At 42.2% G+C, this 25,234-nt stretch overlaps 1 protein-coding gene across 10 annotated transcripts in view; it reads left to right on the top strand.

Moving 5' to 3' along the window:
- GPM6B (glycoprotein M6B) overlaps nt 1-25,234 on the top strand; it is a 106,942-nt gene that overhangs the window by 76,615 nt on the left and 5,093 nt on the right. For 7 of the 10 annotated variants that reach the window (XM_058419536.1, XM_040056581.2, XM_058419539.1 and 4 more), the window contains exons 2-5: nt 16,126-16,312; nt 19,694-19,850; nt 22,978-23,149; nt 25,004-25,077. In XM_058419536.1, the coding sequence (XP_058275519.1) occupies nt 16,126-16,312; nt 19,694-19,850; nt 22,978-23,149; nt 25,004-25,077 (590 nt within the window). Of the gene's footprint in view, nt 1-5,418; nt 5,539-11,101; nt 11,119-16,125; nt 16,313-19,693; nt 19,851-22,977; nt 23,150-25,003; nt 25,078-25,234 lie in introns of those variants that run through there. The other 3 variants (XM_040056578.1, XM_040056579.2, XM_058419538.1) reach the window with 2 other exon arrangements.

The following is a 25,234-nucleotide window of genomic DNA, read 5'->3' as shown; positions in this document are numbered from 1 at the left end:
CAGAAAGCTGAAACAGTCCTACTCCTAATTTCTGCAGCAAAACAAATAGAACAGATCCCCTGCAAAGTTACTGCTGTGAAGTGGTCATAGAGGAGACGTATTTGGTTTTGAGGGGCAGATTTTCCAAAGTGCTAAATCTGTCAAGACCAGTTGGGTTTTCAGATGGGCTCAGCAGGCATCAGGTACCTCTCAAATGTCAGAATTTTTCAATAGGGCTCTTTCACCAGCAGGTCCTGTGGAGGAAAATGGTCTTTTTCTCTGTGTAAAGAAACTTGGAGGAAAATGCTGCTGCTTTATCTTGGGGTATAGAACAGAAGAGGACTCCTTCATTTACTCTCTGGACCACATCTCGTACTTGTTATGCCTCACATGCTTGCCAGCCTTGCAACATTTTCTTCTATCTCTAGCATCCCACCTGGACTTGGTAGTGGCCATCCTTTATGAGATGCCCTAGATCCAGTGATTTCAAGGCAACTGCCACAGCTTGAAGCAGCTGAAGTCCTATCACAGGGTCTTTTAACTCTTCCTTCTAGGAATTAATTGCAAAGCCTAAGGAGATAAACCATCACCTGAAGGAGTTTGGGAGATGCTGCTGTTGCTAAGACTGAGCAAGGGAAGATCATGAGCATTCTGCTTTGGGTATTCAAGTTCACTCCCAGTACGCTTTTCACTGCCAAGGTCTGGGGAAAGTATCTGCATTTAACTAATAGCAAATTGTGCTTTTAAGCTAAGAGGTATTTTCCCTTTACCAAAGTTTTTAACTCCATATTTCTGGGGTGTGTTTTCATTGTAAGGACCTTCTTGGTGATATGCTGCAGTTTTGTGGAATAAATACTTGGAGAAAGTTGGGCTAGGATTACATGCTGTGTGTACAGGGCTCCCAACACTTGGGAGAATCCTGGAGAGCAATGCTGCCAGAGCACTTGGCATGAACAGCAAGATCTATTTTCAGTTTGAGCACCTAAAGCAGTTGTACATGAGTGGTGGTGCCACACAGGTATTGGTTTGTGTTTCCCATCTCTGTGGCAAATGTGGACAGCTGTGGACTGCAGTGTAGCTGAGACAATTTGCACAAGCTAATCTGCTTTATGAATAATTACAGATTGATAAATGAAAATGACTGAAGATTATTAAGATTTTTTAAAGTTTGCTAAACTGCATAGAATTCCCATTCTATCTTTTAATAATTTCCATGAATCCCCTGCCTGATTCAGGCAGCGATACTGAATAGTATCATCCAGCTGATGGATTCAGTGTTTATCTGACATTTGTTTCTCTGTACCCAGATGAGTGGCTGCTGCCCCAGTTTTTTTAATTGGAATTGGAACAACCCTCATGTTGATGGAGATAAGAAATAAGTCAGCTTTATGCTGTGTATCAGCAGCCCTTATCAGAGGAGAACACCATGAAAGCTGAAGCAAAATGTTTAACAGATACTTCGCAGGGCTGCAGGACAGATTGGATGCATTTTAAAGATGAAGGTTTACAAATTATTACAAATGACAGGGTTTATCTTGCAGGCATTAAATTAAATCAAAACGTGAGGACTGGGCAGGCAGATTTACTGAGGTGGAATAAATAAGAAAAACGAAATGCCTTTTTGCATCAGCAGTGAAGGATATAGATCCTGATGCACATTAACAGAGACAAGAAGTTTCCTTTTTCATTTTACTATGAAAAATACTACCAAGTTGCAAAATTAAAAAAAAAAGAAAGAGAAAATAAACCCCAGCTGTGAATGACCGGGGTGAATTCACCAATTACACAGGGGATGGAAGAAAGCCACGATACTAGGGTTTAGGTTCCTTATATGAATACATATGATGTTCAAATTGCCTATGCTGTGCTGAGGAATAATGAAGACCAGTTTGAGCAGCTGTACCAAAGGTCCCTTTTAATTGGCTCTTCCCTGCTTATGTTCTCTTGATAAAAGAAGATCTTGTGCTCAGTAATAGCTGTGAGCTCTATAATTTTTATGGTATATGAAGACACATTTCAGCTTTTCAGCTCTAAATAGACAAGCATATACTAGTCAAAAATAGAAAATATTTTGCTTCTCTTACGCTATTGCACACAATTGTACAGTTGTGTTTAAATGAAGCTGTAAAGTGCAATGTTAGAAAGGAATGGATTGTCATGCAGTTTATTTCACTTTTAGTAAAGTTATTTTTACAGAGTGAGCTTATGACATTTTGATGCATCACAGATGTATTTTTCATTACAACAAAATGAAAAAAAAAAAAAAAAAAAGTATTTTTTAAAATATGTGTTACGATTATCAACCAGAATTTCAAAAGTACCCACCTAATGTTCGGCTCACACAGTGGTATCAGAGCTGTCAAGCCATTCAAAGATATTTAGTACACTGTATATTTTTTCACATTTTAAGCTGTTGATTGGTGTTTCAGATCCACTGACAACAATAACTGCTCTAAGTATAGGTCCCTGAAGAATACAACTGTAGGAAGAGAGGTCCAGCCCTGGGAGAATCTGGGACACGCAATATTCTGGGGATAATAATTTGGCAGGCTTAGTGATTTAGGTTTTAATGAATAGGATTTGGATTCTAAATAGGAGGGGGTTGAAAAATACTCAGAAAATGTACTCATACTGGTCTGAACAACCTCGTGAAAGCAGAAAACCTAGACATATGTGCCATGGGATATGGTAACGGGGGGTGGGGAAAACCCAGATGGCACTGTACACACACAATGGATTGTGCAGCGGGAGCAAAGGGGGCAAAGAGGGGGGCAAGGTCTCCTTCAGTTACTCCGACCCTTCCCCATTTTCTGTCCAGCCTTGCTCCTTGTCCAGCGTTCATCACCAGACCATCAATGACCAAACAACACCCTCTCTTTGCTCCCATGGACTGCTTCAGCTGAGACAGATGAATATCAAAACTGCATTTCCTCTAAAACCGTATGATAAAGGCAGCAAGCGTGAGGATGCTGAGCACCGTGAATTTGATTACAGGCGTGCAAGATGATTCATCCCAATGAATATTGAACACCTCAGTCTCCGTCCGTGTGCCTGCGTGGTGTGACATGAAAACATTGTCAGTTGTGTAGCTGCTGTGTCTGTGCAGGGTTGAGGACAACCTGGTTCTGACAGGAGGCCTCGAGCCCTGAGAGGTTGGCTGTGGGTGGAGGGTATTGTAACCTAGACCAGGGAATGCAGTTAGTGCAGTCAGTTACTCAAAAAGCAAAAGGTAAAGAAACCCTTTCCCAACTACTCAGGGTACAGAGTTAAATTCCAATGGATATGGACTGTGTGAGTAGTTGTTATGCCACTGAAGCCTGGGGAGCTTCTGACCTGGTGTTGATTTTACGTGAGTGGGCCTGGGTTGGTACCAGCAAAGTCACCCAGACGTACTCTTCAGCTTCAAGGGTTGTGCCAGGCATGCACTAAGGGCTACCAAACAGCCATTGCTAAGTGGCTCTTTGTAGAGCAGTGGAAAAACTGAGATTCTTTATGGAGTTTCAGCTGCCTCCTAATGAAAGAAGCCTTGTTATTGCAAAACCAGAAATTGCTAATTAAAGAAACCAACTCCATAGAATATTTTCACTTAGAGAAATGATGCTACGAAGTTTACATGATGTCTGTGTGTTTCAGGGTTTGATGTTTGTACCGCAGCAGACAGGTGACTTCACCAGCATTCCCCCAGGCTAAGGGAGAAAAGGAGCTGCCTGCTCTGCTGCTCTGAACAAATGCTTTTTGTGGCTACTGCAGGAGAAATCTCAAACTGTGGGTTCAAGCTAGTGGGATAAAATCTTCTTGATGTTGAGGGTTTCGTTTAGATGCTGCTGCAGTGCAAATGAATAATTCTTTTCTTTTCGGAAGTCTTTGCAGCTGGGTATTTTTAATTTTAATTTTTTTAAAAAAATCTGAATCCAGCACCAATGTCCAGTAAGTAACCTCAAAAAGGCAGGGAGCAGACACTGAGGAGGCAGAGGAGATATGCGGTACTAGTGAAGATTTTTTTTTTTTTCATTTTGTATCCAGCTCAATTATTATGGCATTCCTTGTGATCCTCCCAAGCAGGATTGTTCCTCTCTGAGGAGAAGGAGAGGATATCATCCTGAGAGTGTGCAATCATTTTGGCACAGTACTTTGAACACATTTTGAATTTTGTTATGCTCTTAAGATGTGGAACTTGTCTTTTCTGAGAGGAAGAGTGAGCCATACAATACAGAATAATGTCTTCTATGGAAGATTTACTGATACCTGCTTGCTGGTTTGTATGTGAGATGCAGAGAGGGGAAAAGTACTAAGCCACAAAGTATCCTTTAGAGAGCCATTGAGACTAAATTTATGTACAGAACCCAAAAGGCTCTTAGTATTGGAGTTCGTTTGCTGAGAAAGAAGGCAAATTCTTGGTTTAAATCTCTAGATCCAGCATTTGGATTCAAGGCCAAGATGTTTTTCTCTTCTTGACATATGCCAGGATGGCAGTGCCAAACTCCTCATTACACAAGCAGCAAAACCCCATGAGAGGGACTAGGTCCAGGACTTCTCCTCACAGGCTAGAAGTTTATGGCATTTCTACTTCTCCTGCCCCCTGAAATTTGTCTCTAGCCTACAGTAGAAGGGCTTTTCACCTTCACAACCTTCAGTGCCTCCATGTGTCCAAACACTGCTGAATTGGATTTGCTTCAGCCAGAAATGATGGTTGCTTTCTCATTTAGCCACTGCAGAGGGGGACTCTGGTGCATTTTTGCATTTCCTGCCTCTTCCAGGGGCACAGAAACCCTGTGCCAATGCGTGTGCAATGAGTGTGTGAGTGGGTGAGGTGAGTTAATGCATGGGGGGTCTTGTTGCTGGGCTTCCTCTGAAAAGACAAGGAGAAGCAGGACTGCTCTTCTTGGCATGAACCGGGAACAAATCGTTTTTAACACACTTGGTCCAGATTTTTGGATGTGAGCAAAGCCTCGGTGAAATAAAGCCCACAAACTTTTACTTTTTAACGTAAGAAAGTATCAGAGCAAACCTTTGTGTTTGCCCTACCTTGACATAAAGCAATAACTTTTTTCTTTGACAGCACTAGAGTATTTTTAAAAAAACAGGTAATGTGATTTTCCATGACTTTACCTTCCTTTACTTCTGGAGCAGAGCTTTTTGTCATGGACAAAGAGAGGGAGACATGAGAGTGGATGGGGGTAAGGAATAGAGAGCCCTTCCTTATGTGTTTTAACTCAACTCCTAGGTGGAGTTTCAGCTATTCAACCTTTCTTAACACCTGTGTGAGCATTTCCCTGTTGATCATCCCTCCTAATCTCTTCCTTTAGTCTATAAGGTTATGTTTCAGTTCTGAAACTACAAGTGTGGGGTTTTTCGCTCTTGTTTTTAAAGTTAAATGATTGAAAGTACTGAACTAAAACTTGCTGGTGACACTGACTTTTTACCACCTAAAATTGGCAGTGATCACCAGACCAGAAATGGAAATTGGCAGGTACCACTGGATGTACAGGAGTTCAAGGCCACACCGGTACCATCATGTGCCAGCATTGAGAGGCAATATTAGTCCTTTGGGGATTCAAGGTAAATAAAGGGCTGGGTGAAAGGGAAATGAGTTCAGAAATCGTAGTAGCATAAACTTAATGCTTTGCAGTAGTCCTAACAATTTAAGATCTTTCCTCTGATTTTCTTGTTTTGTTTGTTAAGGCTGTAAGGAGTCTGCTTCTTTTGTATGAATACTTGACATAAATCTGAATTTCCTTGTTAATGCTTGAAAGACAATAATGGGTGGTGTGAGGGACAGCTTCCTTTTAACTGTGCTCCCAATTGCTTCAAAACTGTTTACGGGTGAGATGAAATAGGATGGGGGTTTATGCAGATGAATCTATCAGACTCATCAGCCACAAATGCAGTAATGACACTAAAGCAGTGACAGCACATCTGACTCACTGGTATCCTACAATATGCTTCCTAGACAATATTCTGTGGTTTGGTTTGCATTTTTCCCTTCCTAGAAGAACTAAGTGCATATGTGAGTCTAGAGGAGGATTTCAGGTGAGGCTGTAAAAAGGTTTGGTGATTCTACATGCCTGTCCTTTTGATGTCTGTCTTGAGACCTCAAGAAGATTCTATTAATTTTCACAAAGCTTTATTTTAAGGGTCTGTGGGGCAATTGAGTTTTGAAGCATCTCAGAAAGGCACCTGCCAATCAAGCCTGTGATTGATGACATTAGAAAATTCCAGTCTGACTGATGGATAGCTCAGCAAGGGATGTATATGCTCAGAGGCTGCCTTTGCAGCTAGCTCTATCCAGAATCCTCTTCTCTTTATGGAGCTGAGTGACTGAAGCCTGCTTGACAGCTTGTTTGCTGGAGACGCCTGCCTCCGCATCAGAGACTTTAATAGCAATGCAGGGAAATATTCACCAAAGCTTGCTGCCTCATCCTTCCCCTCTCCATTGTATTTCCCTACTCTTGTGCTTTAGGATTCAAATCTTTATGTATTTCAAATGGCTTCCCCGCCCCCACCCTGCCCAAATACTTAGGTCACAAATGATGATCTGTGTCTTCAGTATCAATATTCATTTTGACCATATTTTATGACAAATTATGTGTGATAGGTTTGGGGCTGCCAGAAGACATTTCAAAACTTTACATTCAGTGCACATGGGTTATTTTACACACAAAAGAAATGCTTCAGGAAGTAGTGGTAGATTATGAATGCTGCTTCCCTGGGCTGTGAAGGACATGGAAGGAGCAGGCTAGACCCTGGTTATCAGGGTCTTGGGCCCCTTCAGCTGTCCCCAGTGATGAGACATGTCCATATGTGCTAGCACAGATGAGCCAGGACACGGAGATGCACAGCCTTCTGTTACAGCAGCTGGGAGTCTGGCACCTAAAATGGTGCTAGAAACCCTTGTTTAGGCAACTGAACCCTTTTCAGTCAGCCTTGGGAATCTTTCCGAACTAACGTGTAGGTAACTATGCCTGTGGTGAAGGAGTTGAGGATGAAAGGGTTCTTGTTGATGGTATAAACCACACCCCCCCACCAGAGCCCAGAAAGGCCAGTTCAAGGGAAGATGTTTCAAGTGGCAGCACTTAAAGAAATTAAAAGTCTTTTAGGTGACAGTAAAACCTCTCTGAACAGGTCTTGAGTAAAACCAACCTGCCAATGATAGATTAGCCACTGTGAAAATGTTGGTCTTTGTTTTTGTCCCTTAGCTCGGAGGGAAGATGTCACTTCAGCCCCAACACAAATCCCTGCTGTGAGATGCTGGCCTACAGCTCCCCACTGCTGGATGGCATTGGCTGCTGTGCTGAGATAACCTCTCTGCTCCTCGGACAAACCACGGGAGTTTTGGATGCCTTTGTCTCCTCTGTCAGTGTCCAAATGGACATCAGTATGAGGGCACCTCTGTGGCAGTCCTCATGGCATCCACCTCTTCTCCCAGGGTCTCCATGTACAACATGATCTCACTTCCCTAATTTAAGCTTGAATCCAGCTCTTGAGCAACAAGGGAAGAGTCAGTGTGGGAGATTCACTGCAGTGCTGGAGCCAAGACATCCCCGGAACACCTGCAAGCTTAATGAGCCTTTCAAAATGCTAAAACAATTGTTTTCCCAGAAAGCAAAGTACCATCTTTTTTCTAGAAAGAGAAACTTTGCAATAGTTGTTTAACATGAGGTTAGCTGTAGGCATTGTTCCAGGTTGGGTGGGTGTTGTTTGCTTTATGGGAATATATTTTTTTAAAAAAAACTTTCTTCTTCCAGATGCTGTGAGGTGTTTCAGCTGCTCTGTGAGCGCACAAGGGCCTGTGAATGGAGTATCTCACTGAAACAGCCTTACTGCTCCTTTGCTGAAACAAGCTCAGGTTTTGGAAATGATGTGGTGAGGATTCAGTTGGGGAAACAATTGCATGAAAGCTGTTGCAGGGCAAAGGACTTCTACAGTTACAGTTCAGTTTTCTTATTACTCCTCTTGTTCCAGAGTTGAGCAAATATCTGGGAAGATCTTTGCATCTTCAGTTATCTCTTAATTGGAGAATATACCTTCCGAATCTGAGATCTGCCAGGCTGGAATACATGCACACACACACACATACACAAACACACAGGTTTTGGCCCTATTTTCAGCTCTAGGGAGAGAGGGGTTGTGGTTTTTGTTTGCTTCTTTATAGCTTAGGGAGGAGTCAGCTGGGGAAGCAGTCGATAGCAGTGGCTGAAATCCAGTGTGGCAAAAGTCTTGCGCTCGTGCTGATTGCTGAAGGCTGGTGGAGGGTGAGTTACAGCTGGCAGAAAGGTGGAGATAAGAGTTTCAACTCCAGTCTTCCAGGTAAGATATTCACCTTTGATTAAAATAAAAGTCAGCTTTCAAATTCATGTCAGCCAAGATACAGGCGGGTCTAGACGATGGTTGGATCAAGGAAACTCAAATGTCCTTGCAGATTTTCACAAAGCTATGGAAGTCGCCCATGGAACTGAAATGCTTAGGCGCCTTTGTATTTCCACACTGAGCTTGTCTAGACCTTCAGGCTTTTGGATAACTTTGGCAGTCTGCCCATTGCTTCATCTCTTTTACCTTTCTACCTTGAGTTTGTCCAAAATTATCACCTGGGCTAGCACCTATTGAAGCAGCAGTTCCTGCATGTTTACCCTCCTGATAGTTTCATCAAGAAGGAAAAAATAAGGGAAACGAGGGGAAGGGAAGGCCAGGGCAAGGGCAGAAAGGAAGGAGCAGTGAGTTGTTGATGTTTCAGCTGAGACTTACAGCCCCAGTCTGGACCAGCAGCTGGCCTTGCTGGTGCAATGTGTTTGAACTTTGAGCTCTGCATGCCAATGAGCACTTCCACATGCTGCACTGAATCCCAAGGGTTATTTTGGATAGTAGATACTAGAACAAGTCTCCAGGAGAAATAACACCAAAGCTTATATCAATAATGCCTGATCTGTCCCTTATGAGAGAAATCTCTTTTTTAAATCACCAGCTGAATTTTTTTTCCTGCAGAAGTAACTTAGAGCTAAGAAATATCCCTCCTCAAGAATTCCCATTGAAACCTGTTTGAAGTAAGGCCTTTTCCAAAGTATAAATTAGGTATTTTTCTTCTGCTATGGATTCCACTGTTTCATAGGCCAAAAGTAAAAGAGAGAAGACATGAATTAAAATGAAATTCTGCCTAACCTTTTTCCAAAAGCAATAAAGCTGGACAAGAGCAATTCTGTCATCCCACCATCTCATGGGGCAGCAGCGCTCTTCCTTTGCAGGTCTGACTCTCTCATACAGCAAACACTGGAGATGGGCACTTGCAGTAAGTATGGATGTAGTAATTCCTGTTCCATGGATTCCACTGTCTGAAAAAGATGACTTCAGAACACCTGTGAGCTTAATGAGCCCTGCAGAGGTTGGAATGATATAGATGGGCAGTGTGTGTATTTCACTAAATTTGAAGGAGGTAAACTAGATAAGGTATGTAAAAAACCCACTCAGATCATCTGTCTTTGTATGAAACAGGTTTGGTTCCTGCAACAGGAGTGCAATTTTTTTTTCCTATAATAACTGCTGATTTGGGAAGAAGAGATTTGGAGAAAAATCCACCAAGGGTTATGATTACTGCTATCTGTTCTTAGAGTCTTCTCTGCATCATTTAACACCATCCAGAAGAAACAAATCTTGCTTTGGTAAAACAGCCTTTTCTCCAATTTGAACATAGTTTTTTCTTTAGTAAGAGGAAAAAAAATAGCTTTTGCTGTGGATGGACATTGATAACCTCTGAAAGGCTGTTTGGTTAGTTTGGGCTTTTTTGTTTGTTCGTGAGGTTTTTTGTTAACCATGGTAGAAAAAAATATGTGCTTGATTTCAAACCTGTGCTCACTGTATTTTTGCAGACAAATTCAAGAGGCACTTATTATCATTACTCATACAGTACCACAGAGATAATCGGTGCTTTGTGGATTTGAAGAAGGGTCTGCTAATGGTTCCTCCAGGCTGTGAGATGCTTGTTCTTAGTGTGCACCAATTCCTCCTGCTTTCTCTGTGTTGGTTTCCAGCACAGGAGGTGTGAGCAAGGACTTTTAGTTCTCTTCTACACAAGAATGTGGAAGCATCTAACTGATTACAGAGAATAAGTAACTTCTCAGAAGAGGGAAACTAGGTGTATGATGGTGCTGAAACCAGATATCTTGTATCTGTATCAAGAGTAATTGGAGAAGTTACAATTAAAGCTGATGACCTTCTGAAAGGAGCTGCTTGTTCTTCAGGTAGCTCTTAAATAGAGGTTGGGATGAGGTTTGCTGGATGGATCAGACTCTCCCAGATCTCACTGGTTCTTACTTACAAGAAGCATCTTGTGTTGGCCACTTGGAAGGATAGGAGAGCTGGTCTTGCTGCATTTCAGGTCTGATGCTTTGTGGCAGCCCTGATGGCAGTGCTCTCCAAAGGTCACATCCTCTCAATCACAGGGACTCTGCCAGGAAGGAGCTATTGATTAACAACTCTGGAAGAGGGGAATGCAAATACAGTGGGCAGATTATCAATCTGGCTAGACTAAAGTGCATTTACATTAAGTTGTCAGGCTCTCATGAGTTAATTTTCAGTATAAGTAAATTTCACAACTTCTTATTTGCATAGGACAAAAAGGCAAAATTAGGAAATATTGAACTTGAAAGGAAGTTTTCTGTGGAAAAGCCTTAAGAGGCCTGTGGAAGGAGAAGAAAGGATTTTCTCTATTTGAGTTTATCACTTATTTTGTCTGTTTAATGTTAATCCAGAACATTTATTCTAAGTAGTAACAGCAGTTTTAGCTTTGTGTTGAGTCTTGTAAATCAGCAAAATTTAAGATGAACAGGAATGGGTAAAGATAGAGCTTGAACAAAGACTTCCATGTGATTTAATGCAGAGCCTTTTTATTTTAGTCCCTTACTAAAGCGTGGAGAGAAATTTGTCACAGGTTTAAACTTATGCTTGTAAGGTTAAATATTTTATTTTATTTTGCTGCTACTGACCCTTGGCTGCAGGTGTGGGTGACAGCTGTGATGAGTTACCTTATTACCAGGAACTGGCTTAGTCTCATGCAGAGAAGAAAGAGGTAAATTCTAATTTTGCTTCTGAGGTATTAGCCTATTCTCACATCCCTCACTACTTCTCCTGTGGCTGCCAGTCATGCAGCAGGTAGGAAAATGTACATCCTAGCATGCATAAGCCGTTCAGAATGGAAATTTTCAAAAATACGGTGGGTGGCAGACAGTAAAATTGGCATTTGCTTTCATTGACATAAAGTTCATTTTCTGACAAAAATCCATGGTGGTTTAGGCCTCCAAGGGTATTATTCACTCTTGGTATTGGGTAATTTTCAGCACTGGGGAAGCAGGAGGTGAATGTCAAGTACTGAGTTGTCCTTTACATTTGTTTGTGAATTGGGAGGAATGCTACCAACACTGGGCTCCTGTGGATGTGTAGTAATGAGCCCGACTTACATGTGATGGCTGCATTTAAGGTGTTATCTAGTGCTTTCATTTAAGGTGTTATCTAGTGGGTTTTTTTCCCCTTGGATTTCTTGCAACCTTCGTTTTGTTAAACAGTTCCTCCCCAGGTGCTGCCTGAGCTGTGGTGCTGAAGCCAACGGAGATTGTGGTTCTGTGGTGGAACATGATGTAAAATTTCTGCCATGTATTAACTGGACTGGTGTGTGACAGGCCACCATTTCTTAAAATGTGTTGCACAATTACTGGAAGAAAGTAAGGAGAAAGTTATGCCCATTGCTTTATCTTTCATGGGAGGGGAAGAAATCAAACTTCTAAGGAAAAGAAAGTGGGAACTAACTCAAAGACAGCCACGGGATCCTGGAGGTTTAGCTCCCTAAAGTGGAAAACTTTTCAAAGCTCCTTTCAGGTTTTCTTGGTTCCTTAGTCTCTTGTTCCATATAGTGACCACTATGGGCCAGTGGTTAGTGCCTGAGATGCATTGAGGCACTAGTTCAACCTGGGAGGTGTTTGGAACATTAAACAACAGGCCGGGGTTCTGTCCAGGAGGTGTGGATATTCCTTCTTTGCATCATGTCTCCCATACTTTGCTTTGAGGGATGGCTTTGTGAACATCAGCCTGTCTCAGCTTTTCAAGTCTGAGCTTCAAGAACTTACGCATGATCTTCCTAGAGCAAGGCCTAGGAATACTCAGGGAAGCTACTTGATCCTATTGCATTGTCTTTTGTCATTTCCAAAACACAGACTTGACCTTAGTAGGATGAGGTAGTGTGTGAGAACTGCCTCTTTTTCTTTTTTTCTTTTTATTTTAAGACAATTTTCCATTAATTCTCTATTACCAAGCCATTCTGAGTTTTAAATCTTAAAGCTGTAGTTAAAGTACCAGAGGAGGTTTAGCCACACAATCACCATTTGGCACGGGAAATTGAATGGCTAAGCCCCTGCATGTATACAGTAGGCTGTACACTGCTGAGCAGATTCTATAATTGTTCATCAAACATTAAGCAACCAATTGCCGATTTATGTACATATGTAGGTTCATCCTTTACCAATTTCCTGCCACTGATAGCTTCCAGGAGATTAAAAGAATAGCCGGTTCCTGTTTCTTTCTCTTCTCTTTATTTTTGTCCTTTAGCAAGAATATTTGTGTGTGTGTGTGTGTTTAATAGCATTCATTCCCTAGAGAATAATCTCAGTCTTTGTTTTAGCTGGCCTCCTTCTGAGAGTGTGTTAAATCTGTAGCCAAGATCACAGGCAGCTCTGGGCAAATCATTGGGCTGTTATTAACCTGCCTCCATGGCAACTGCTGCTCGCCAGCCTGAGGACAAAAAATGTTTTTATTCTGCTGAGTTGCACAAAAGGTTCTAGTGATGCCTTGCACAAAATGGCCATTGAAAAGGAAGATGCAGTGATGTGTGTTTGTGCTGTACAGTTTCATATTTAAATCATTTTACACTGTTTCACTGGAAGTGGATATACAGCTGAACAGTTCAGAGTTTTGGCCATATAGAAGTAAAAGTAAAAACTAGCAGAAAATTTGAGCTGAACTTATTTTAATACTACTTATTTTTGTCAGCTTGAGTTCACAGGCCTTCAGCCTGCAGTTATCATCATAGTGTTAGCAAGTTATTTTGTGAACATGAACTAGGCAAGCATCTTCTTGGGGTTTCAGTTGTACTGTGTGAAGATAGTTGCTGACTTAGAGTTGCAGAGAGAGAACATAAAGGTTTCCTGGAAAGCTTTCTAATTGTTTTCAAAAATCATCTGCTTTGCTTCAGTGCTTCTTTGGGAAGCTTGGTAAGTGGATCTTAGTTCTTGATGAGTTTCAAACTGTAGCTGGTTTTGAAAGCTGCTCTTAGCAGTATTGTTTTAGGCTTGTGTTAAAATTATAAAATCAGCCATTTAGCTCAGGCTATGACTTTAATCTGCTCATAAAGTGTTCACAGTGGGATCTGGGGGGAGGTCTGGCAGCCCCAGCTCTGGGCTGAGGTTGTATCCCACAGTTAGTTACCCTCTGGCAGGAGGCCATGTAGCTCTGCTGTCAATTTGGGTGCAGAATGACTGTGTATGGAGGGATGCTGTCTCTTGGAGACATGCTGGTTTGGGATGCTTCATGTGCTTGCAAGCTGCCTGTGTGCTGTTTCCAGGTGTACCAAAGTCTCCGTGACTCCTGCTCTAGCCTTGGAGTCAAGGTGAGTAGTTCCTGCAGTTGTACATTTGGGCAGTTTTCTCTGCTCAGAATAATGTGGTTGCTTTAGACACCTCTGAGGGTGTTCCTTGGCTTTGTTCTGCACTGAGAAAATTAAGGCCACCCAAATTCTTTGATGCCTTTTTCCTTGGACTGCAGAGGAAGACAAAGAGTGTGGCCACAAATACAATCTGTGCAGCTGCCAGTTGCTGAGAGTTGAGAGGGGTCTGCCACTGTTGCCTTGTGTTTGAGGGTCTGTGGATTAGTGGCAGATACTGTCTTGTGTTTGGGTAAGGGATCCAACAAACTCCTCGGGGCAAACATTCTGCCAGTGGCCTGGAAAGCTGGCTTGGCAGTATGGGGTATTAAACAACAATCCTGGGTCTACACCAGTTTTTAGTTTTGTCAGGCTGCTGCCATTTTCTGAAATCAACAGCTTTTCTTGTGGATCTTGTCAGTCTCTTGGTTTTGCTTCCAGCTGTTTTTATTTCCTGTCTTTGATAGGATCCTTCTGTAAAGCAGTCTGTGGGATCAGTACAATTTAGGTGATCAACGTCTCCACACTAAGCAATGATCAGGTGTTGGGTCTCCTGCTTTAGGAGTGTGGCTCAAAAGGTGGTTTGGTTTGTGCTGGGCTGTGACCACGTGTGTGTTGTCTGCTGGGTCAGAGCATGGTTACTTTTGGATAATCTTTCATGGTTAATCCTGCACCAGGTGCATGCATTTCTTGGATTAACTCTGGGAGGTTTGGACGTGACCCGGGAGCAGATGCTGTGGAGGCGAGCCAGCCTCACGTGTATGGCTGCTCTCGCGTGTGAGCTGCTCTCAGCCAGATTCCCCAAAGCGGAGGATTGCTCTGCAAGGTTTGTTGTCTGAACTCAGCTCTGGACTTCTGTGATAAAATGAAACCCAGAGATGATTTCCTCTGATAGTGTGCATTTGGATTTTGTTTGGCCCATCACTGCTAAGCTGCAGTGTTTGTTCATTTGGCAGTATTTTTGTCATGAAGATAGTTCCTACTGAGTGGACTCCAGCTGTGGACTAGTCTATAAAACCTTCCCAGACTTGTTTCTATACAATTAAATCTTGTCTGCAGTTAGCGAAGAGGCATTTTTTAAGTAATTTTGATGGTGATAGCTGCTTAAGCCTGACTAGGATATTAGCTAGTGACTCTCTAAAAGAAGAGTTTCTCACTTATGAAATGGGAAATCTTTCAATTGTCGGATGCGTATTATTCCCCAGTGCCTGACGGAATAGCCTGCTCTGCAAATCATTCATTAGTGGGAAAGGGAGGGGGATTAAAATAAACTTGCCTCATGTGGTGGCTGGAGACTTGCTGATCTTTGTGAGGAATTTTTTGGGTGGGAAGATGTGATGTGATGTCCTCCTTTGCCAGCTGTCTCCTCGCCTTCTGATGCTCTGTCCACGTAGCGCCTTGCCGTAGCAGCAGCGGCCGTCCTGCGACGCTGGCCGCTCCATTAAGCGTTGTCTTAATGGCTTGTGTTTTGCGCAGTTGTATGAAATGCACATTAATGGGGACAGCTTAATGCCATCACCCTGAAGTAATGAATTGGTATGGATCGCCATTACCATTACAGCGCAGTTAAAAGCTGTGTTTGTTTCCGATCTACATTTCCCAGCTTTGTAAGCAGATGGGTTTTCAGGCCACGCAGTTGGAAAGGAACCTGGCAATTCAGCTGCAACCTCCTTATTACAGTGTTCATACAAATAGCAGCTCTGGGAGGGTGTTTTGTTACCTCAGACCAGTTAAACAATGCATTTCAGTTAACTGCAAACTGTATTCAGGGATCACTGTAAATCCAGTGTATCCTGTAAAAAGCTGGAAATGTATTGTCTAAATAATGCAGCTTCATACAGCCATCCTCGACAAAAAATGTTACTCTTTGGACGCCATTCAGTTTTTCTGTTGTAAAAGTATCTGTATCCCTATAACTTCATGTGGATTTATTTTAAAAAATAACTTGGGAGTACTGGGAGAGTGTAGGGTAGTTAAGTTTTGTGGACCTATATGTATTCATCTTCCAATGAAAGTGGGAAATATCTCCTACTTTTCCAAAAGGCTTCACTGTCTTGAGTATTTGCCTCTCTGGCTCCCAGAGTGTTGCCAGCATAGCTGCTGCTCCTGCCATTAGTAAAGCTGAAACATGGTGAGCTCTGGATGAGTGGCTGAATTGCAATGGATCACTTTAGACAGTGATTTTTTTTGCTTTTTCCATTTCATAGGCTGTCTCATCGATCTCCTCTTGATCCTGTAAAGACAGGAGCACTCAGCCCACTTTCTGGGCTTTGAGTCCATACCAACAGATCTGTAGGTCACTGCTTTAGAGGGTGATGCTGTCTTGTACCACCTATAGATTTTTTGCTTAGCATGTCAATGCCTGGGCCTTTTATTCCCTATGGCTTTTACCAAGTGGAGGACAAATATTCTTTTCCTCATAATTTGCTTTTTGCTCATGACGTTTCTTTTGCTTTCTCTCTTCTGCTTAGGTTGCTTTGAATGTTGCATTAAGTGCCTAGGAGGAGTGCCATATGCTTCGCTCGTGGCAACCATTCTCTGCTTCTCGGGGGTAGCGTTGTTCTGTGGCTGTGGCCACGTGGCGCTCACGGGAACCGTGTCTATCCTCGAGCAGCACTTCTCCACGACTGCCAGTGACCATGCTTTGCTGAGTGAAGTGTAAGTATGCTTCCCATTCCCATTATCCACTATAACACCTTCATGCTAAACGAGCAGAGATGGAGTCAGACCTCAGTCTCCACCCCTGAGCGTTAGGTTGCTTGTTTTTGTAACAGCTCTCGGTCCTTTACTGGTGTTCACATGCAAAGAACCAAGTGTGTACCTTGGTATGCCTGTTTATAGTGGGACCAGTACTAGTTAATATCTTCATCAGTATCACAGACAGTGGAATTGAGTGCACCCCAAGCTTTGCAGATGACACCCAAGCTGAGTGGTGCAATTTGCTTACCTGAAAGGAAGGATGCCACCCAGAGAGACCTTGAAAGAGTGGGACTGTGTGAGCCTCCTGATGTTCACCAGGGGCAAGTGCAAGGTGCTGCACATGGGTCAGGGCAATGCCCACTATCAGTACATGCTGACAGATGAAGGGATTGAGAACAGCCCTGCCAAGAAGGACTTGGGGGTGCTGGTGGAAGAAAAACTGAACATGAGTTGGAAATGTGCACTCGCAGCCCAGGATGTCAGTTATATCCTGGGCTGTATCCAAAGCAGTGTGACCAGCAGGGTGAGGGAGGTGTTTCTGCCCCTCTGGTCTGGTGAGACCCCACCTGGAGTGCTGCATCCAGGTCTGGGTGTGCTCAACACAGGAAGGACATGGACCTGTTGGAGTGACTCCAAAGGAGGCTGCCAAGATAATCAGAGGGCTGGAGACTTCTTCTTTGAAGACAGGCTGAGAGAGTCAGGGCTGTTTAGCCTGGAGAAGAGAAGGCTCTGGGGAGACTTCACAGCAGCCTTCCAACACCTAAAGGGACCTGCAAGAGAGCTGAAGAGTGACTTGTACCAGGCCTGTTGTAACAGAACAAGGGGTAACAATTTTATTTTAAGAGTAGATTTAGTTTTTGTTGATGACACAAAGTTGGAAGGGACATCAGGAATAACAGGGAAGCATGGTTCTGTCCATCCCTCTTCAGAAGAAGCTGGACTGGTATATGACAAAAAAAGAGAGAAGAAACTGGAAAGATCTGCAAATGTAGCCTTTGGACATGACCACTGGTGAAATATTTGGGTCCTTTATGTTCCCAAGGCTTCTCTGGGAGGCCAGAGGAAGGCCTGGAGCGCTGCCTCGGGTCCCGTGTCCGGCAGCCAGCCCGGCCGTGCGTGGCTGTGACGAGGGGCCCCTGTGATGAGCACCGTGGGCATTGGCACACACAGGAGTGCAGGGGCAGCAAGCCAGACACGTGATGTTAGAAGACTCTGGTATCAGGGCCCTATGCAGCACACTTAATTCTTATTTTCTTAGTTTCTGTTGTCACTGACTCCCTGTATATGCTTACAGGCATAGAGCTGCCGGTTTGCTGCATGCTCTCTGAGCACTGGTGCTGGTCCCACAGCACCATTTCAGGGCTTCCCCTGTCCACAGGAGCCTCTGTACCCTGACCTGCTCTGGAGCTGCTCTCCCCTTCCAGCACTGCCCACACTCAGTCCCTGGCTGTGGCCAGCAGCGTGTCCCCAGCTCCAGGGCATGAGCCACCAGAGTCCTGCAGTTAGACACAACATTTAGTGAGAAAATGTAAGCAGCTGTTCTTCAGCAACTGGGTAACAAAACACCCTGTGCTTGCATCAGTCTCCATTTCAGCAAAATAGAAGAAATTGCAAAAGCAGCAGTCACAGGCAGCAAGTTTTATGTTTAGGAGAGTTGTTGACAATGTTTCTTGTCATGTCAGCACCAGCAGCTGGGGAAGTGCATAATTCCTAGCAAAGCAGCTCAGGGCTCTGCTCTGTGGAGCCAAGGGGGTGGCAAAGGAGGTGTTAGAAAGGGGCAAATTTAAGACTACAGCAACATAAAAAGAAAAAAAAAAAAAGAAAAATACACTAGTAAGACACCCTTTGGAACAGACTTTTTTTTAACCAGTTTTCCTATTACTAAATTCTGGTAGTATGCATTGAGTCTCTCCTGGACTATTAATGATAGTGAAATTATTTCTTCTATACTCTCTCAAAACCTGAGTTTGCTTTTCTGTTCGTTTTTGTTCTTTACAGCACAGGTACAACAGATTTATCCAGTTATTTTTAATCAGTTTGGAAAACAAAGATAACACTTTCCACATAAAATTTTAAATGAGCAATATCCTATTTTGATACAAGGGTACCATTTAGCTATATGAATCCTAGTTATCAATTTGTTTTAAGCTAAAACATTCAGATGCTCTTTGTAGAGCTATGCCAGCAGCTACTTAGTGGAGAGTGGCAAGAATCAGAAAAAAAATATCTTGAGCAAAGCATATTTATCCTCAGAAAACTGGTAGTGTGGGTGTTTAAAATTAACCTCTTGGTTCTGTGAATAGCTCCATCCAAAACAACCACCACAACAATCAAATTCCTTTTAAGAAGTTCCAGGAAAATTGTGCTAATAACAAAATATGACTTTTGAAGACCAGAAGTGTTGTATGGAAGATCTGGCATTCTGGTCCTCCAGAACAATTATCTTTGGATACAGAATCTGATTGATAATACTTAGAAATTATTCTTTTCATCTACCTGTTCTAGCTGAAGGAAAAATACTGTTAAGAGTGTCATTGCAGATAGTAGCTTTTTAAGAAATCAAGAACTTTCTCAAATAACATCTGAGGGAAGTGCTTATATGTGCCCTGAGATGATCTTCCTCTGAGTGGTTCCAGAGTACCCAAAATGGAAGCATTTCCTAAATAACTCTTCCATTTAAAAAAAAAACAAAAAAAACCCCCATTTTGATGCGCTCAACACTGCTGTGAACTTAAAGCACTGAAACTACCAGCTCACTTGGAACTACCCTTCCAGGCTGCAGAGCAGCCTCAGGAGAAGTCACCGCATCTTTGCTGAATTTCGTATCAGACAAATATCGCTGAATTCAGAATTTTTTGCAAACTTAAGTTAATTGGCTTTCACAGATGGAAATGGTGAATTTCAGGGACTGCTTCCTTTCCCTAAGCCAAAGGAGTGACCACGGAGCCTGGTAGTTCAGTCAGGGGTTCTGCTCCAGGCTTTGCCACTTCAAAGCCCTGCATTGTTCCTGTCAGCCGTTCCCAAGTTAGGTGTCAGGAGCAGGAAGAGGAAAAAGAAAACCTCCAAGAGGTGAGACATTGCAGCTTTCACACGGTGACTGACACCAGTCAGCGCAAGGACTGCAGCACCAGTGGGTGCAGGACTAATGCACATCAGGACTGCTTACCTGGGAAGGGGCACAATTGTAACTGTTTCCCTGCAGGCTGCTTGCTTAAAATGCTAAGGAGCCTTGAACTTTGTTTCTAGGAGTTGTCTTTCATTTATTATAATTTGAGAGGACTGACTTTGTTTTTATAGGACTGAAATCTAATTATATAATTTCTTTCTTTTCCATTTTAGAATACAGCTAATGCAGTATGTAATTTATGGCATTGCATCATTTTTCTTCTTATATGGAATAATCCTTTTGGCGGAAGGTTTTTATACAACAAGTGCTGTGAAGGAGCTGCATGGAGAGTTCAAAACAACAGCCTGTGGCCGCTGCATCAGTGGAATGGTGAGTGGCATCAGAAATGGGAACAGCAGTCTTTGCTGGCTAAAGCCTGGCTCAGTTTGAATCCAGGGTTTTGAATAACAGAGTATCGCTGCCTTCTTTGTTCAACTCCTTGTGGGTGATCAGGGTCCAACCACATCTTGGTTCTTCTTTGAACTTCAAGGGTGCTTGGTTAAATCAAAATACTGCAGATGGGCTGGGTGGGGGCTGCCATGGCCTCCTCTGTCTGAACCCATCTAAACTAAATTGAGGAGAGTGCTACTTTTAAAACACTTAATATGAGCCAAAATGAAATTTGTGCTTTTAAACATGGGACACTTGAGTGATGCTTAAAGGCAGACTGTAAAATGGCTGTGGTTTGCAGAGCTATTTAAATATCAAACTGTAATGGCTCTGACTTCCATAGTCAATTGTGCTTGAGTGTCTGGATCCTTCAACAAACAGTAATGAATGAATGAAACTTCTCAACATCTTTGCACTTGAATCAAGTATTGATTTGCAGATGGCAAAAGGCAGACAGATAGAATAGCGAGGCTTTTCTGCAAAGCCCAAGCACTTAAAGCCCCAAAGTTACCAACCATATTCTCTTCAGTATACATCTGTACTAGAACAAAATCGTAAGCAAAGTTTAACTAAAAATAAAACTTCAGATTCTCACCCACGTTGTCCCCAAGGGCACACTCTGCAAGAACAGCCATAACTATGTTTCTGAGAGAAGATTTCAAAGCTATTACTGAAAATCTGAATTCAAAGCTCGTAGTTATGGAGGAAGCTAAGCAGTATGACAGATCGCCCACGGGAAAGTGTGGGTGAAAAGAGAAGAGGCTTTTGATGTGATTGTTGCATTTTAATATACAGTCTATATCCTGAACTTAAAAAATATGTACTTTCAGCTGGTTAAATACAAAAGAGATGCATGTTTATTTTCATGAGACTTAGCAATTTTCCACTGTGCTGTTGGGTACTTACTGAATTTTTCAGGAGCTAATAAAAATAAGGCATCTGATAATTTTCCAGTTAAGCAGCTATTTGATCAGTTTTTTCCTAGCAAGTCTGGTCTTCACCAAGGAGAAAAGTTAGATCTAAAGCAGTGCTTTCAAAAGATCCAAAATAAAGTAGAAACATACACATCCTGCATGTCATCAGTGCAGACAATTGCTTGTGCAGTTGAGATTGTCAGCTGCTTATACAAATACCAGTGTGACACATGGAAATACGGCAGAAAAACGTGTTTTCATGTTTGTCTGCATTTGTCCACACAGTGAAGGAGAGAATTTACCAACTGAGGAATGACTTGGAGCTCTGGTAAGCTGCATTAATGTTTGGTGGTGACAGGAAAAGTGCCTGTATGCTGCTTTGTAAAACCTTAGGGCTAGAACAAGGTTTGTGAGGAGCTAAAATGTTTAACAGACCAGTGGCTGCAGCTGGGTACAGGCAACTGGCTTTTGGACATACAGTGACCTTTTGCCACTTTGATCAAGAGCTCCTCTACTTCTTCTTTCATTACATTACTGAGTCCTGAAAGGCAGTCCCATCATGCATAAGGTTGTTACAGAAGACCGACTTCCATCTTCCCTAAATTATTTTTGTTGGCTCTGGTAATGCAGAATAGCCATTTCCCACAGTTATCACATTAAATGTGAGAGTGAGTGTATTTTTTCCTGGCTATTTTAGGATTTAAAGGCTTTGTGCATTTCCTCTCACGCACACTTCCACATACACATACACATGAGGCAAACTCATGTTTTATTTCTAGTGTATCTACAGAAATCCTTTAACCTGGTCCACTTGGTCCTTCCCAAAATCTAAAGAGAGGATTTTCAATTCTCACACAAAACTTACAGGTCTGGTATATGCTGCTATCTAATATGAAATAGAGCATTCCAGTTGAGTTGTCCATAAATTAAAGTCTAGCTGGGGTTTTATGGGCCGTAGTTTTGCAAGAACTTCCACCTCCCCACACACCACCTCCCTTGACTTAAACCTAGCTATTGTTCAGCTTTTGCTCTAACACTTTCAGGGTTACTCCGAAAAAAACCTGTGGGGATGCAAGCTTCCACCACTGCAGCGTTAGTTCAGTCCCTTGGTTCTGGGTCAGGCTGAGAATCCTTCCTGAGAATCTCCCTGAGAGCCTTTCCCACCCTTGCTGTTGTCCTCTGGCACACAGATTTTCATTGCAGGGCACCAGTGCTTCACTGAAAGAAAAGCCTTTCCACTCCACCCACAGCTAGGAGAGAACAGCCACAGCCAACGGTGAAAAGAGAGCTCAGGAGATGTAACAGCATTCCCCCACCTTCCAAGTGGGATCCAAATCCTGCTCTCACCAGGAGGGAGCCAGGAACTGATGGCAGAGCTGCTGTTTCACCATAACACTTAGAAGAGGAGGGAAAAGGGAAGGGGCTTAGTGGAAGGAGGAAGCTGGAGATTTTCAAAGCAATCAGTGCCACATCTTTTAATCTAACCAAAGAAAATGCATGTAATTTTTTTTTTTTTTTTTTTTTTTTTAAAGAGCAAACCCAAACCAGCAAATTTTAGTAAATCATGATTCTCTAGGGTGAAGTAATTTATTTTCTGCTTGGCAGTGTGTATTAGACCAATTGAATCCTTCTGATCTGCTGTTAACAGTCATGGTATGTTTGCAAAAATAGGTATTTTCAAATGTTACAGTCCAAATTGATTTCAATACATCAGGGAGCGTGGGGGAGCTCTGTGAGCATTGATTCACTGTGTGGTTTTGATTTGCCAGTTGTATAGAAATGCTAGTATGTTACAGTTAATTTTAAAAAAACCCTTAAATTGATTTTTGTTGGAATTTATTGGTTTTAGCCAACAACCAGCATCCCTGCTTAGTTGAGAATCTTGAGAAATCAATGGGCTGCTCTTTCATGAGGGCAATCTGTTTACTCAAGCAGGCTGATGAAAAAGGAAATGTCTGAATTACTTTCTCTGTAGCACTTAAACTACCAAAGTATTTTTAAGCAATGAGAATATGATTTTGTGCTTGAAAATCAAATGGTTTCTTACTTGAATTCTGAAAGTATGCTTAAGATTATTTTGAAGCATTTTTAAGGAAAACTTAGGCAGTCTTTTCAAAGAATAAACACAAAGTGTTTGTGTTTTCTCTGCCCAGTTTGTTTTCCTCACCTATGTGCTCGGAGTGGCCTGGCTCGGGGTCTTCGGCTTCTCTGCTGTGCCTGTCTTTATGTTCTATAACATATGGTCAACTTGTGAAGTCATCAAATCTTTTCAGACAAATGTGACAGTTCCAGGGGACCAGATCTGCGTGGACATCAGGCAATACGGTACTGTTTTAATCCTGATTAAATGCTTTATCCATTCTCTTCTGTAGTTTTCTCTCAGCCTTAGCAGATGAACCAAATGCAAAAGCATCTCCTATCTCTGAATGTGCTATTACTTTTCTAATTAATTCACATTACACTGATCTATTTCCAGATGCAATCAATTTAACTGAACTGACAAGTCACTTATCTGAAATGATTTTGTAGTGGTTTCCAATACTGTAATATTAGGTTTGAAAATAGATCAGCCTCAAAGTAAACTGCTTGGAAACAGTGCTGAGAAACAGATAACCAGATTGTGGGGTTTGAACCCATATGCATATATTCTATTCTTTCAGAAAAATGTTTTACATTTAAAGATGAAGTAAATGCCTGAATGTTGCTCTGACAATTACTTTCAGTTATAAACTTGAAAATCTACAATTAAAAGTCTGCCATAACTAATAATGAATTAATACTGCTTTCTGATGACACACAGAAATATGAGGGAGCTGGGGCAATAACTTAAAATAAGGTCAGGCTTTTCATTTCTTAAGGTGAGTTTTTCCTGAAGTTAATCTTTTCAGCTTCCCTTGTGCAGAAGATCTTTCGTCACCATTACTTCTGGCTTCATTCTAGCTAGCATTTTCTAGGAATGTTTCTTTCTTTGGACTAAGTCATTCAAAGCTGAGAAAATGGATTCAAAGTTGAAAAAGTAAGAAAGATTGGCTTTGCCCTCCTGTCCAGGTAAGTGCAGTTGAAGAAAAGATACACTAATTTTAAAAGCAAGTCTTCAAATCAGTTAAACATGTACATTCTATTTTAGCAGCTCACAGCAAGAGGCTGGGAAGACATCTTCTTCAGCAGCAAAGCCCAGGAGTGCAGGGAGATGTGCTCTTCCACCTTCCTGCTTCTCCTTGTTTGCAGCTCAATTAGTGCTGTATAGGGCTGTATGATCAGTAAAACCAATTGCGTTTTCAGTGCGTGATGGGAGAGAGCAGCTCCCTAACAGACAACCTCTCATGAACTTTCCTCACTTTTTTTGGGTGGAAGCAGTAGCTAAAAGGCTGGAATTTTATGTAGCAGTTGCAGAGAAGAAGCTGACTTGGAAGAGAATCCTACAAAATCCCTTTGAAAGCCATCCCATCCTGAGATAATTTCAATGACCTACCACTTGCTAATTCCAGCCAGCTGGGTTGAAATGCAAAGTTGTATGGGGAAACAAACTGGGTTTGTCTTAATTCAAATAGGTTTTGCTTAAGCTTTGCATCTATTACAGGCCTAAAAGTTTTTTATTTTAAGTCCCCAAGATTCTGTTGGCTTTTCAGCCTTTCAATCATGTAAGAAAAGTAATTGGGAGTATATGAGGTGCAGCAGACTGAACTTTATTGTAGCAGTGTTCACTTGATTTTTTTTTACCTATTGGAACTAAACCAGAAAAAAAATCCTGTAATTCTTCCCTCTAGCTCTATATTCACACCCTTCCACAGTAGTTTCTTGTTCAAGTAGAACCTCATCTAGTAAGTGCTACCCTGAAAGGTGCCAAGTACCTCTGAGATGCAGATGCTCTCTTCTCTGCTGAGTGGGGAAGTAGGCAGTGTGCAACTGGACCCAAAGTGCAAAAACCCAACCCAACTGTTTGGCTGCCAGATGGGAAAACCACATCTGAGAACACGCCCTAGCAGCAGCCCTCAGTGTGAGGAGAAAGCATAACCTGAGGGAGTTGTTTGAATTCCTGATGCCAACTCCAAGCTGTACTGGTCAATGCACAGATGCCCAGAATGGGAACTCAACGGGCAAGTGGGTCATAAAGATGAGAGGAATAGAAAGTGTGTGTTGATTGCTAAAATTAGTGGTTTCTTTTCTGTGGTATTTCAGGTATCATCCCTTGGAATGCTGTACCTGGCAAAGCCTGTGGCCCCATTTTAGAGAACATCTGCAACACGAATGAGGTACAGAAATGTAATCTGTGTGCAGCTTTGGCTTACAAGTCACTTGGGCACCGTGTAATAAATACTTGATGAAAGTTTTTGGAGAGAACTCATGCTAATAGGATAAAGAGATTGCTTTAACTGTAACACTGAAGTAATTGTTACATCATCCAAGAAA

The sequence above is a fragment of the Hirundo rustica genome, chromosome 2, assembly GCF_015227805.2.
Source record: "Hirundo rustica isolate bHirRus1 chromosome 2, bHirRus1.pri.v3, whole genome shotgun sequence".
Classification (NCBI taxonomy): Eukaryota; Metazoa; Chordata; class Aves; order Passeriformes; family Hirundinidae; genus Hirundo; species Hirundo rustica.
Note: the sequence above shows the minus strand (reverse complement) of the source record. Positions and strands in the feature narration are given on the sequence as shown.